Source organism: Esox lucius, chromosome 17, assembly GCF_011004845.1.
Source record: "Esox lucius isolate fEsoLuc1 chromosome 17, fEsoLuc1.pri, whole genome shotgun sequence".
Classification (NCBI taxonomy): domain Eukaryota; kingdom Metazoa; phylum Chordata; class Actinopteri; order Esociformes; family Esocidae; genus Esox; species Esox lucius.
Genome location: NC_047585.1, coordinates 10,199,967 through 10,214,822, shown reverse-complemented (window position 1 = coordinate 10,214,822; position 14,856 = coordinate 10,199,967). Strand labels below are relative to the sequence as shown.

Below are 14,856 nucleotides of genomic sequence, written 5' to 3'. Positions count from 1 at the left end.
CCTGTCCGGGGCCTCCCCCGGGTAGGGCCACAGTGTCACCGGAACCCCCGTCTCAGTTCCAAGGTGTTACGCTGCTATATTATTGTGCTGGGGGATATGAGGAATGCACTACTAACTTTTCTCAGTCTCCTCCAGTTTTAAATTTTAGGAGGAGATGGTCCACACCTGCGGATTACCTGGTTTAGGGGGCCCGTTGCTGTCTCTGTCTTTGTCCACCTGATCATACTTCTGACCTAGTCTAAAATCAAATAGACTCTGGATTTAGCCCAGAGAAATTTATTTATTATTCCAATTGGACTCAATATCTCACCCGGCACAGCCAGAAGAGGACTGGTCACCCCTCTGAGCATGGGTCCTCTCTAGATTTCTTCCTAAATTTTAACCTTCTTAGGGAGTTTTTCCTAGCCACTGAAATTCAACACTACTGTTGTTTGCTCCTTGGGGTTTAAGGCCGGGTGTCTCTGTAAAGCACTTTGTGACAACTGCTGTTGTAAAAAGGGCTTTATAAATAAATTTGATTGATTAACACAACATGCATCACGTTGTCATATGCCTAGTACAGTTGAAACCAGTGTTCATCTTTGATGAGCACCATTCTCCAATTGACATTGAAGGTGAGCATTAGCACACTGAAGTTGGTTACTACACTGAGCTGCAGTCCTGTCAAAAGCCTGGTGAGAACGAGCAAAGAGTATCCCTGAGATGGTTTTTGACAGTCTGCAGAAATTCTTATTTGCAAACCAGAGTTTCAACAGTTTTCCAGGTGGCTGGTCTCAGACAATCCCAAAGGTGAAAAGCCTGATGTGGAGGTCCGTGGCAGGAGGGGTTACAGGTCACAGTCTGTGGTTGACAGGGCGGTTGGACATACTGCCAAATTCTTTAAACTTTAGAAACGTCTCATTGCGAATAATTTAAAATTACATATTCTGGTGACACCTCAGGTGGACATTACTGCAGTCAGAATGTCAACTAAACACATTTAAAACGAGACATCTTTGTTTGACAAAACCGCAAATTTAAAACTGCCTTTAATTTTCCCCAGAACAAGATGAACCTGTCTGATACTTTGGTGATAACATGCATTTTCAAACTGTTGGCAAGCTCCATGAGTTCTCCAAAGCTAGTTTACTTTTAAACATTAACCTCTACTGGAAACCTAAATGTACCCTCTTAGACAATAGTTCACAGTGGTTGCTTCTTCAGCAGTGGCACAAAGAAAGTCACTGTCCTTATTGTAATGGATTATTGCAGGCTTTTACTGATAGTAGGAATGAGAAAGGCAGAGCTCACGGGGGGAGATGAGTATTGAACCCCAATCCCTGGCGGCGAGCCGTATGTGTGCAGAGAACCAGTAGTTTGCTCATGACATCACATTTTTCCATACAGTACATCCTCCGTATCTGCAAGGAATCGGTTCTGTGAACCCTCACCGATGTGGAAAACCACGGATAAGTGACGCACCATTAAAAATCACTCCCTAACACCCAGTTACCCTACACAACATGCCCCTTTACCCCAGTTACCCTACACAACATGCCCCATTTCCCCAGTTACCCTACACAACAGGCCCCTTTACCCCAGTTACCCTACACAAAATGCCCCATTACCTCAGTTACCCTAAACAACATACCCCATTACCCCAGTTACCCTACACAACATGCCCCATTACCCTTTCCATGGTCTTATTGCACGATAATATTGTAAAAACATTGTGATTGGCAACTGAGATCGCTGTGTCTGTATGTCTTACAACGTCACTATAAACAGCAACAGATGATTATAGTACAGAAGATATAAAACACATATACATAAAACAATGTGTTTTTTGTTTTTTTTACAGAAAGACTTCATGCAATTAACCGGATTGACGCTTGGATGGCTGAAATTAGCAAGGTTTTTGAATATCTTGAAGATTTTCCACGGACACTTGAGTTCGCGAATGTGGAACCGTGGATAGCTGGGTGAATACTGTATCTTTTAAAAACAGAGCAGTGCATCCACCTCCCTGAAAAACATGGTGCACACCTGAATCGGATCGGTGACGTCTGACAGTGAGGACAATTTTTAACAGTGAGATAACTTACTGAAAGTGGTTTTGAATGAGCTTGGCTATCTCAGTGTGATGATCATATTACTCCACCTTTGACTGGCAAAGCAAGAACGCTGTGGGATGAAAATACTGCATTCCAACAATTCTTTATTCAAGCACACTTTGCAGTGCAGTAATGTAAAAGGACAAAGTAAAAGTACTTAGTTGTGTTCACCAGTTTTGAGAAGTTCCCTTTTAAGAGCAAAATTACCAAGTAAAGGTAGTTTGTAATTAAACCAGTGAGCTAAACTCATGATTCTTCACAATTGTTACTGTATTACCCACTGGTTAGTTGAACTCCCTTCACCTGGTAATTTAAGTCTTAATTACAAACTTCCCTGAAGTGGTGAACCAAGCACCTCTGATGCAGTGTTCTCTAATCCTACTAAAATATGCATAATTATTTTATATAATACATGCATAATTTCATATTTTAATTTATGTAACACTGAAAGCTTTAACTAACAAATTTGTTGCCAATCACTTGTGTAACATACATGCTGTTGAATCAGATTCTCCATATGCCACAGCTGTCAGGTGGATAGATTATCTTCACCACAGGTATTCAATCCTCTCCAACAACCCACTAAACATTTCAATTTGGCTATGGCCCTTAAGAGGCATACTTGACACACTAATCATGTTTAATTAGCTGATGATCCAATCAGGGGTGCCGGATCTGGAATGGATTAAACACATGGAACGGTGGGGGATCCCCACGCAACAGTTTAATACCTCTGATAGTTGGGAAGAGAAATATTTATCAATAGTGACGTATGTGCACAAAACGATAAATATGCCTTAAACACATTTCTGGGATCTTCTACTTCTCATGACAAAACGGGACCAATGTTTGATGTTGGGTTAATATTTTTGCTCAGTTTAAAACCTGTATTTATTTACTCTGCATGTAAAACCCCTAACAGCCTTTTAAATCATTTCTACAAAGCGTTTGCTTCCTTTTGTGTATAATTAACACCCTGCTACTCAGGGATTCTAGAATGGTAAATATTCAAGTACAGACAAAAGGCATAGCCGTGTTTTGTGTCTTTATTGTAAGAAATTGAAAGAAATTTACTCCTGGGGAGGCTGTTGTCCTCGGCCACGCCCAAATCCACCTCTCTGAAAATGACAGATGGGTAAATCTTTGAGTAAATCAGGACAATAATTGAATGGTCAAATAAACAAGGTTGTCCAGGTTTACAACTTATCTCCCAAATCAAAATACTTATAGTGTTTTGGGTTACCCACAAATATTTTCAAACCAAACATTGCTTAATCAATTTCAGTAAAAACTAATATGAATACAAGATTACAATACATTAGGCAATACAGTACTTACAAACTGGAACTCTGTGGCTGAACCAGCACCTGCCTCAGCTTTCTTGTCTCCACCAGCTATGAAGAAAGAACAGGTTGTAAGCAAAATGAAGTGCCAATTTACCCCTCTTAAACAGGATTACAAAAACACAGGTTTAGTACACATACGTGGGGCAGCAGATCTCCTGTAATTGTCTCTATCACCCCCATCACGGTTGAAGCGAGCTGGCCTCTCTCCCCTCTCTCCCTCCATACCTGCAAAACAAGAAAATGCTCAGCTGTAACCTTTGGTTAAAGAACAAAAAACACATACAGGAACCTCAGGTTTTGGTCCAACCAGCCAGCACCTCTTACATAATAGTACAAAAATCAAATATTGGGGGCTGTTGAAGACACATTAAGAGCCATAAAATCTATCCATATAGTTCATAGACAATGTTGTCCTTTTTCGGCAATTACAGTGACTGTAACCAGGCCAACACAATACAGCCCTGAGGTGATAATAGTTGGAATTAAATTAAGTTTTCCCTAGATAAAACACCTTTCAAAACCATTTAAAATAAGGCAAACAAGTTTAGGTGTAAAATCTTATCTTAAAAAGATAACTAAGGAATATGTAGGTTTTATGACTTTGCTGCGTTAGCTAGCATTGACACAATAAGTTGATGTACCCTTTGGCCTGGGCCTTGCGGTCTCAGGGCGCATCTGGCGACGCAGGGTGGCAGGAACAATCTCAGGTGGAAGGTGGAGGAAGTCTCTCAGGTACTGGATACCTTCATTGGTGAGGTACCAGTAAAAATGACGCCAGGCAAATTGCTCCTTAACATACCCAAGAGACTTCAAGGTCTGAGAAAAAAGAAAACATACATTCTGGGCTGACATTTGAGACATGTAAGGAAACACTGAAACTGTGTACAACTACACATCCTGATTATATGCATGATCTCATATGTAGTGATGGGTCATTTGAGAATTAACATCTTTTTAGTGAACACTGGGAACTGAATCGCACTGAAGGAGACATTCATTTGGCTTAATTTTTTAGCTCAAACATTGCTTATTTGCAGATAAGGTGAAAACATCCACTCAAGACTGTATATCCGCACTGCAGAAGCAATCAGTTCTGGAGAGAGCGCATCCTTGTGTTCCAAGTGCATTTTTTTTCCAGTAGGGTAACATTAGTGACAAACAGACCATCTAGAAATTAGGACAGGTAAGACGTAATCTGTTTGAACAAGCATTTCACAATGTTAATCTAGTCTAATTTTTCACCTTTACATTGGAGACATGCACTTTTTTTCTCTCCATTGATTTGGGGGTACATAGCCAGCATTTAAAATAAAGGGCCATTCAAGAGCCAAATTACCAAAGACTAAATGCTCTTTTCTACTTATCAGCACATACACCACAGTCCATTCCCATAAAAATACACCTTGCTAACCCTCTTCTAGCTATTGAATAGGATTTCACAGTTGCAACACACTATATTTTATAACTCACTAACAATTAAGAACACTGATACGTAGCCTACTAGTATTGCAGCCAGGTAGTTTAGAACTGTGGTCATCATGCAATTTGACATTCAAATATACTGTTCCAAAGCTTAGCAGTTCAATCCCCTCATGTCGATGTTGCTCTCACCAGCATAGCTTTCATCACATGAAGGTTGGGCACGTTCTTGTCGGCAAGCTCAGGGTGCTTAGCCAGATGCACATCTTTTTTGGCCACCATGACGCCCTCTTTGAAGAGGAGCTCATAAATGGCAACACGGTTCTTCTTGGGCATCAGCATCTGTTCGCGCCAACGAAAGTAAGCGGTGTTATCCAATAAGTAATGTAAGCTAATTTACAGGAAAGCAATTGTAACCACTGGTTGCGCTGGCTAAATGTCTTACTAAGTGGTCAGCAGTTTGACAAACATTTGGAGCCCGTACTGTTAGGTAACGTTAGCCCAGCCCGAAGCTAACTTTAGCCGGCTAACTGCGGTGGACCACTACGTGACAATTTCTCATTCCAGATGGGGTGTTTTTCTTTTTTTTTTTGCAGGTAAAGTGTTGAATGATCAGCAAATTACATTTGTTTTATTCTTGCGTCTGATAGAGTCATAGCCATCATCGCAATAACTAAGTAAGTAAACGTAAAACAAAATGCACCCATTCGAGGAAACAGCAGCTCGGCTATACAGCTGGACTACCCTGAGTACATAAGCCTACTATTCGAATAATTTTCACATTTTGTCGAAAATGTGTGGACATTTATAACAATGACACACAAATCTACCTCATACGTAGAGTAAATGTTTAATACAAAGTAAGATGTTAAAGATTTATTCCGATTATCTTTGACCAGTATTGGCTTACCTTTCCACTTGCTATGGGACCGGAGCCGGAAGGAAAGACGGAAGTTGTATAAGACACTCTATACCCAGTTGTTGCACTAGCAGCTTTAGCGCCATCTGCCGAGTTGGGGGGATAGGTTCAACAGACAAAATGTAATTAACGGAAAACGGGTAAATTATTATTTATTATTATTACGCGTGCAATGCTATTTGCCTATTTCCATTTTTTTCCCTAAATCAAACCATCTGTGCAGTACACTACTTGCGCTTACAACATCAAATTACTTTGCAACATGAAAATGTAGTTTTTTTTGGAAATATTAAATTTTTACTTTATTTCATAACATTACAGTACAGTTTCGTTTCAAAAGATTCCCAGGTCTTTTTTGAAGTTTCAGCCAGGGTAATTTCAACTGGAGTGTTTCTCAAAGCCGTTACATCAGTCTTCGTTGACCATCCCCCATCTTTCGCCTCTTAGCCCCCCGCGCCTTATGTGCACCACACAAGGCAACCCTTCGCTGTCAGTAAACGGAGCAGGGTCTACCGACCTGTCTGTTGTAAAGGGAAATATTTACTAATTAGGCCAACATCCAAGGAGTTGGACACATCGCATTTCGTTATCTGGTATGTCATGCAATTTATATGCGCATTTACAATTTGTAGTTTGGTTTAGAAGAGAGCAACGGCAGAATTGGCTATGAAATGCATTGTTCGACTGATAGGCTACGCAGACCTCCCTGTGCTGCTACCACTACCTGCGGTAGCTCGACTTTTGCATCCAGCTTTTAGCACCCTGGTTCATCGTTTAGCCTAATAATATATATATATATATATATGCTGCTATATTGACTCAGATAAAGCCTTTATGCAGCTGCACATTGCATGCCTTCGTTTAAAACGATGCTTGTTTAATAGCTTTCGTGAAAAAGTAGTTCCAATCGGGATAATGCAGTCGATCTTATCCGAAAACCTAGTACTGTTAATATCTAATATCCAGGCTAATACGTAATACAGTTCCTTGAGCACGTTTCATTTACGTGAAATGGGATACTCACCATTAGGAGAAGAGTGGTTGACGTAAGTTACTTGCTTTGTATGCAGTCATCTGTACAGATTCTGCCCCTGGACTGAAAATGTCCCAATGTGAGATAGGTAACAGGCCTGACAGGTTTGGTGTTGGAGGTTCATATAAGAGAATGAGACATGGCATAATACATGGTATCTGGTTACAGAAGCTAGAGGGTAGCAGATGCCTTATTAGAACATCATAGAAAAACTGTTGAAGAATGCATACTTTCTGAGAGTCAAGTGTTATAACTGCTCTGTATTATGCCACCTTTACATACTGGTTGTTAAGATTCATGGACAAAGGTAATTTTACTTTGGGGAGAGATTTGGCCGCTTGTCCCCCAAAAACAAATCTTTGTTATTTATTGCCCGGGGCCAGCTGGTGTCATCTCTGGATTTTCATTTTCTTGGAGAGGCTGCTGAGTGACTGAGGGAGTTCAACAGTTTAACATAAGCACTGTCCAGGGTTCTGAAGTCCCAGCCCAGCCCACTTATAACAGCACCAGGCATAATTGCACTGTCCTGACTCCTCAGAGCAGTTGCTTGTCCACACCTGGTGTTAAAAGAAATTGAGAACATACAGGTTGACTTTAATGCATTATTTTCTTTCAACAAAGAAATTCACTTTTAAAGTGCATTCCTCTTCCCACATCTGGAACATTTATTTACATCTTGCTATAGGTACCATGTCCTGAATAATCAGTGCATCCCTAATAAGAAACTTTGTTGAGCTTCAGAACCAATCTAAAATCCTATTTTGGACATAATACATCACAACTGCTACTACAATTTGATGAGATTTGTTCAAGGAAACAACTCCAAAGCATGGATTGGTGTCAAACCATGTCCATATTTTGGGTAAATTATGCCTTTAGTAGGTACATGGCAAAAAAACCTTGTTAGGAGTAATGTGAGTCATTCCTTTTGCCTCAGATATTCTCTTTCTCCATCTGCCTTGTTTGTACATAGAGCATAAACTAGTATTGAAATTTCAGATGACAAAATCAACACATTTTACATTTTAGTTCAAGTTGGTTATGCTGCCTGCCACAGAACATTTTGGGACATTAGGCAGGTAGAAATGTACACAGCCAAATAGAGTGAAGCTCTGTCTGTGTATGTTTCCTAATGTATTTGCATGCTTCTTTGTGGTTGTGTGTGTGTGCGTATGCATGCTTCCACATATTTATGTGAAGTGTGTGTCAGCCTTTGTGTCCGTGGGTAATCTAATGAATTAATGTGGTGACGGGGGACAAGGACAAACGCCTGATGTACTGTATATACCCCTATCGAGCCCACTCTGCTGAAGGAGGAGTAATAGCTGAGACACCACCGCCTATGCAATTAATTAACCCCCATGGTATGTTGTTTTTTCTCAAAAAGAAAGTGAATCAGCTTGTGTTGGCTATTCCCCATGGAGATATAAATTAATTGTTGTCCTCAGTTATAGTTAATTCTACCTATAAGCTTTCTTGTCACATCTGCTCTCCACAAATTTGATCCTACACTAAATGCATTTAATTTAGCTGAATGACTGGTGTTACCCAGGTAATGTTAAGGTCAAATTATATGAGAGTAGGCTTCAGCAATGCTCTAGCCCCCCACAACCCCCCCCCCCCTCTGATGTTACCACTGGAGGAAATATAGGCCATGTTTATATCCATACAGAGTATATTTAATTGACAAATAACGTTATTGTAAATACCGAAATACAGGAATTGCTTTGATGTAGTCATGTGTACTGGCTTATTTTTTGCCATAATATACATAATGCTGCCATACTCAGTTCTCCCATCCCCTCTTCGGTGAGATCTTAAGCCCATGTGTTTGTGTTCAGGTTCAAGTGTGTGCATGTGCATACAATAGTGATTGGGGAAAATATTGATCCAAAAAAGTAACATTGTCTTTGGAAATATGTTGTACCTGGATTGTTTAAAGTATTCTGTGACAGTTTACTGCATCTGCACCAAATTAAGCTTTTCCTTTAGAAGCCATTTTGATGTAATAGGGAAAATAATTTTAGTTTTTAGCTCTTTTTCATCCACGATATATCAAAACTATTTTTCTCATTAGTCTTGCTTGTCCCTCTGCAGCCAACATGGCAAGCAAAGTTTGGAACATCAAATTGCAGTAAAATCACATTATCAAATTGCATTACATATCGTATCTGCACCCAAGTATTATGATTACATCGTACTGTGCGTTTCCTGGGAGTTCCATACCAGTGCACAGGGCATGCCCTGTTTTGAATAATTCAGTGCCATAAGTTGTGGGGCAAACAGTTTGACAACACTGCAGTGGTGAACTTTATGGGTGATAGACTACGGATATCACTTAGCCTTTTATTGTTGTCTTTAATTATATAAAGTATACTGCTGCTCTCAATTAATTGTGCCTTACTGATTGTGGTTGTGTATGGTTGTTAACAGATAACTAAATTAAAGGTAGTGTATACATATGTGACCCAATAATGATTCAAATGAATCCTGCTCCATACAGTGCTGTATACAACTTTGATTTAGTAGCCTAACACAGACACTATTTTATTTCAGAACAACACAAATGGGGCTTTTTATTGAGCAATCTATTTTCTGCTGATTCAAAGTTTTTTTTCTACTGGTGAAACATACACATGATCAAACTTCTGCACTGTGTCACCAACAAATATATCAATGGGCCTATAGAAAAGTCTACATATAACCTTTTAAATCTGAATAGTCCTTTTACATGCTTAATGTATGCCATTCCATGAGAGCAGTCATTTTTTAAATTATGTTTTGAAGCAATGATACCCAATCAGTCCTTCATGAGAAGTAACACTTAAACCAAAATAGAACGCTAATACGCTTAATAACTATTTTTGGAATTACATTAAAAAAAGTGTATGCATTTTTTCAAGCCAAATTCTTGAAGATCTATTTATATTTACTTTGTATAAGTACTTGGTATAAATCTGGCACACGAGGCAATTCCATGCTTCAATTCCATCTGGTAGGTAATAAAATAGTTTTGAATGGAAGTTGAACATAACTCAACTTCCATTCATATTCATATGCAACTGAATCTGGATTTAAATTATTTAGAGATTATAATGGACCTAGTTTATACATGTTTTAATTATTGCTCTTTTCTAGCCTGCAAATCATTTATGATTATCAAATTACAAAACACATTTTGCCCTCCATTTAATTTCAAAATCCTGTGGCCCCCGAGCCAAAAAGGTTGCCTTTCCCTGATATAGATACTCTAAATCAGTGTCTCCCAACCTTTTTCAGTTACTGTAGCCCCAAAATGTTTTTGCACTGCTTTCACTAGTAAGTCTATGGTGTCATGAGTGTTTTCAAGTACCCCCTGTGGAGAGGCCAAGTACCCCCAGGGGTCCTAGTACCCCTGGTTGGGAACCACTGCTCTAAATCACACTATCGGTATTAACAGCAATAGTTTGGAAAAAATCGCTAATCCAAAAAGTAAAATGTAAGCCTTGTTTCTTGTCATGTACATTTCAAATGTATGGAGCCAAATTGAGCTCAAATGTATTGACTGTAAGAAAAGAAAAACGTAACTGAAATATTTCATAGTATGAAAAACTAAATTCAGTCGTCATCAATATCTGTGTCTGTGACCATGGCAACAATGACATTGATGCAACCTGGGAATAACAGTTTATTATTCTGTTTAAATGTACAGATTTAGCCTAGTTTATACAAATCTTAAAATTCTCTCCACATGTTGCATCGGGAAAGCAATGCATGGAAAGGCTATGATTTTCCCCTTATAATGGTGTTTGAAAACAATTATGAGTTCCGTGACGTCGCCCGATATGGCGCAGCCGGGGCCCCACCCTGGAGCCAGGCCTGGGGTTGGGGCTCGTAGGCGAGCGCCTGGTGGCCGGGCCTTTCCCCATGGGGCCCGGCCGGGCTCAGCCCGAACGAGCGACGTGGGGTCGCCTTCCTGTGGGCTCACCACCTGCAGGAGGGACCATAAGGGGCCGGTGCGGAGAGGATCGGGCGGCAGTCGAAGGCGGGGGCCTAGACAGCCCGATCCCTGGACACGGAAACTAGCTCTAGGGACGTGGAATGTCACCTCGCTGGCGGGGAAGGAGCCTGAGATCGTGCGTGGGGTTGAGAGGTTCCGACTAGAGGTAGTCGGGATCACCTCTACGCACGGCTTGGGCTCTGGAACCACACTCCTTGAGAGAGGATGGACTCTTCACTACTCTGGAGTTGCCCATGGTGAGAGGCGGCGGGCTGGTGTGGGTTTGCTTATAGCTCCCCAGCTCTGCCGCCATGTGCTGGAGTTTACCCCGGTGAAAGAGAGGGTTTACCCCGGTCAGGAGTTCGGTGAGACCATGGAGAAGGACTATCGGCTGGCCTCGAAGAGATTCTGGCAAACCGTCCGGCGCCTCAGGAGAGGGAAACAGTGCCCTACCAACGCTGTTTACAGTAGAGGTGGGCAGCTGTTGACCTCAACTGGGGATATTGTCGGGCGGTGGAAGGAGTACTTCGAGGATCTTCTCAATCCCGCCGTCACGTCTTCCATTGAGTAAGCAGAGGAAGAGGTGGACTCGTCCATCACCCGTGCTGAAGTCACAGAGGTGGTCAAGAAACTCCTCGGTGGCAAGGCACCGGGGGTGGATGAGATCCGCCCTGAGTACCTCAAGTCTCTGGATGTTGTGGGGCTGTCTTGGTGGACTCGTCCATCACCCGTGCTGAAGTCACAGAGGTGGTCAAGAAACTCCTCGGTGGCAAGGCACCGGGGGTGGATGAGATCCGCCCTGAGTACCTCAAGTCTCTGGATGTTGTGGGGCTGTCTTGGTTGACACGCCTGTGCAACATCGCTTGGCGGTCGGGGACAGTGCCTCTGGGATGGCAGACTGGGGTGGTGGTCCCTCTTTTTAAGAAGGGGGACCGGAGGGTGTGTTCCAACTATAGGGGGATCACACTTCTCAGCCTCCCAGGGAATGTCTATGCCAGGGTTCTGGAGAGGAGAATACGGCCGATAGTAGTACCTCGGATTCAGGAGGAACAGTGTGGTTTTCGTCCGGGCTGTGGAACACTGGACCAGCTCTATACCCTCTACGGGGTGTTGGAGGGTTCATGGGAGTTTGCCCAACCAATCCACATGTGTTTTGTGGATTTGGAGAAGGCATTTTACTGTGTCCCTCGCGGCATCCTGTGGAAAGTTCTTCGGGAATATGGGGTCCTGGGTCCTTTGCTAAGGGCTGTCAGGTCCCTGTACGACCGAAGCAGGAGCTTGGTCCGCATTGCTGGCAGTAAGTCAGACTTGTTCCCAGTGCATGTTGGACTCCGGCAGGGCTGCCCTTTGTCACTGGTTCTGTTCGTAATTTTTATGGACAGAATTTCTAGGCGCCGCCAGGGGCCGGAGGGTGTCAGGTTTGGGGACCACACGATTTCGTCTCTGCTCTTTGCGGATGATGTTTTCGTTTTGGCCCCTTCAAACCAGGACCTTCAGCATGCACTGGGACGGTTTGCAGCTGAGTGTGAAGCGGTGGGGATGAGAATCAGTACCTCCAAATCCGAGGCCATGGTCCTCAGTCGGAAAAGGGTGGCTTGCCCACTTCAGGTTGGTGGAGAGTGCCTGCCTCAAGTGGAGGAGTTTAAGTATCTAGGGGTCTTGTTCACGAGTGAGGGAAGGATAGAACGGGAGATTGACAGACGGATCAGTGCAGCTTCCCCTTCCCGGGAAGGTGTTCCGGTCCCGTCCCACCGGGAGGAGACCCCGGGGAAGACCTAGGACAGGTTGGAGGGACTATGTCTCCCACGGCTGGCCTGGGAACGCCACGGTGTCCCCCTGGAAGAGCTGGAGGAAGTGTCTGGGGAGAGGGAAGTCTGGGCATCTCTGCTTAGACTGCTGCCCGCGCGACCCGGCCCCGTATAAGCGGAAGATGATGGATGGATGGATGGATGGATGGTGTTTCATGGCTAATCGGGTGCGAGAATTCAAGAATTTGGCTCCATACAAATGTTTTACTCGCTACTAAACTGAAGATATGATTTTATGGCCAGCAATGTAAACTCTTACTCTGACTTACCCTGCAAAAATGTTGTTTAAGCGGTAATATCATTTTTTAATCTTCTAATGTCTCTCATTAGAAAATGTATCAAAAAATAAAAGAAACTAATCCCATGTTACTGATTCCAATTTCATACAGGTAACCAGAAAGTAACCCACCCAACTCCAGGTGTAGATAGTGGTAGAGGCTGATTGCCAAGTTTAGCATTGAGCTGTTTTGTAATAGGAGATTGTGATGGGATACTCGTATGGGAGGACAGGAGTGGACAGAGAGAGAGAGGCTACACCCGGGCCAGTCAAATGGTGAGGCCCAGAACAACCCGTCAGCTGGGTTATGCTGATGTTACATTACTACCCATTCAACTACCTTTATGCCTAAAAGCAGATTGATGACTCCATCTTCATTTTAAAGTACATGCAGTATTTTGTGGAAGCCCCTTAAAGTGCTTCAGCATTATTTTTGTTGTTCCAAATGAAGAACGTGAACTTTTATAATTCTACAATCAACATGCCACTGTTTTCTGATAACACAGCAGTCTGCTTTGAGCAGACTAAGAATCCACCTAAATCTCTTTGCTATCTTAGCTGCTGTTCTCACCAATATGAAGGCTGAATTTCTGAAGCTGACAGATTCACAGATGGAGAGAGACATTAGTATGAAAGTGCACCCATTTATTTATGTGATCCTTTAAACCTTTCTTTGCTTTTAGTTGATCAACCAGATATTTTTACAATCCCAATTTTTGTTGGAAAGAAAATTGGTTGTAACATTGTATTGACTAATTTCTTACCATTGGCTGAATTAAGAAAATGTGTCCAAGTACAATATATTATACATGGCAGAAAAGACTGTAAACCAACTAATATGGCTTCATCTTTCTGTGCTGTTCTGGCTGTTGCACTTCTATGTTCAATGTATTTTAATTCTAGTATGTGTTTGTTCTGTTTCTGTCCCCTTTGTTAATTGATTTCACCTGTCTCCAGATATGGAGTGTTTCAAAGCATTTTATAATCCTTAGGCAGACTTTTATAATTAATTGGACTGACAATTTAGCAAGATGACAACTAACACACACACATTCATAATACTGTAATGGGTAGAGACACAGGGATCTTTACACAGGGCCCTAGTTGGTGTTTTTCTAAACAAAATATAAGTGGTAGGATAGAAGGAGCAGGAGAAATCACAATCAGAAAACAAACAGCTGCAATAGCCTGGTAGCAGTTTTGTGGGTATGAGCTAAGGAGGTCCTTCTCTTGACGGCCTCTCCACTCTAATTCCATACTGTACTTCTCCATCCTAGGCTCCTGAGGTGTTTATGGCAGAGCCCAGGTGAAGGCAGCAGTGTTTGGAGCTCTTCAAATCCCTGATATTTTCCCAAATCACCTTTTCTGGGTTCACTGTACTTCCTCAAACTCTTCCCCAGGAAGGGTTTGTGGGACTGCTCTTTTTGTCTATCTATGATGAGGTCCCGATGTGATGCAGCTGGGCAAGGGCTGTGCAATGGTACTACATGTGCAGAGGTTTTGTGTAAAAATGGGTGAATGTCTCCTTTAAAGAGAAGAGATTGTATATCTTTGTAAAGGTCCATGTTAAGATCAAGGAAAAGGGAGTTTAGAAAAGATGAAGGAATATCTGAAACAGAGACTTTCTCCCTGGTACAATGGATATAACCATATTTGGACATGGGTTTTATCATACATTACTTCTCCATACAAATAAACTATACTGCTTATTTTGTGCTTCATGGTTAACTCTCTCTTGCTTGTCTTGTCTCCTTAGGTGTGCTCCTTCAGGAGCGGTGATTCCAAGGAACTCACTCCTAAACTGCACATGTTGTATGGAAACTTGATTGACCCAATAAAGAAGGTAAGGGTTTTACAGATATCTGACTAGGCACATGTTCCAAAACAGGCTTTAAAAGCATACAAGCAGAAGATAGATTTTTATACAGCATGTAGTCCCTGTATATAGACACAATCTTTGGACCTTCTTCCCTTATAAACCC

General features: G+C 42.0%; 2 protein-coding genes across 4 annotated transcripts in view; one reads left to right on the top strand and one right to left on the bottom strand.

Annotated features, from left to right (window-relative positions):
* Positions 1-3,122: 3,122 nt before the first annotated feature.
* Positions 3,123-5,801, bottom strand: rps10 (ribosomal protein S10). The gene is made up of 6 exons (NM_001303859.1): positions 5,769-5,801; positions 5,051-5,200; positions 4,081-4,255; positions 3,578-3,664; positions 3,432-3,487; positions 3,123-3,211 (listed from the first exon to the last, which is right to left on the bottom strand). Exons 2-6 carry the CDS (start codon positions 5,198-5,200, stop codon positions 3,164-3,166), a joined length of 516 nt encoding a protein of 171 aa, NP_001290788.1. The 5' UTR covers positions 5,769-5,801; the 3' UTR covers positions 3,123-3,163.
* A 430-nt stretch (positions 5,802-6,231) lies between these two features.
* pacsin1b (protein kinase C and casein kinase substrate in neurons 1b) overlaps positions 6,232-14,856 on the top strand; it is a 42,495-nt gene continuing 33,870 nt past the window's right edge. For 2 of the 3 annotated variants that reach the window (XM_010902444.3, XM_010902450.3), the window contains exons 1-2: positions 6,232-6,370; positions 14,631-14,717. The gene's annotated coding sequence lies outside the window, so the exon portion shown is untranslated. Of the gene's footprint in view, positions 6,371-14,151; positions 14,355-14,630; positions 14,718-14,856 lie in introns of all 3 variants that reach the window. The other variant, XM_034287185.1, reaches the window with a different exon arrangement.

What these genes read in the sequence shown, in the direction of transcription:
- rps10 (NM_001303859.1), bottom strand. Translation starts at nt 5,200, where the DNA reads ATGCTGATGCCCAAGAAGAACCGTGTTGCCATTTATGAGCTCCTCTTC. An exon ending in CAGGAGATCTGCTGCCCCAC is followed by an intron (nt 3,488 to 3,577) that starts GTATGTGTACTA and finishes CTTTCTTCATAG; the next exon opens with CTGGTGGAGACAAGAAAGCT. An exon ending in CAGCCACAGAGTTCCAGTTT is followed by an intron (nt 3,212 to 3,431) that starts GTAAGTACTGTA and finishes TGTCATTTTCAG; the next exon opens with AGAGGTGGATTTGGGCGTGG.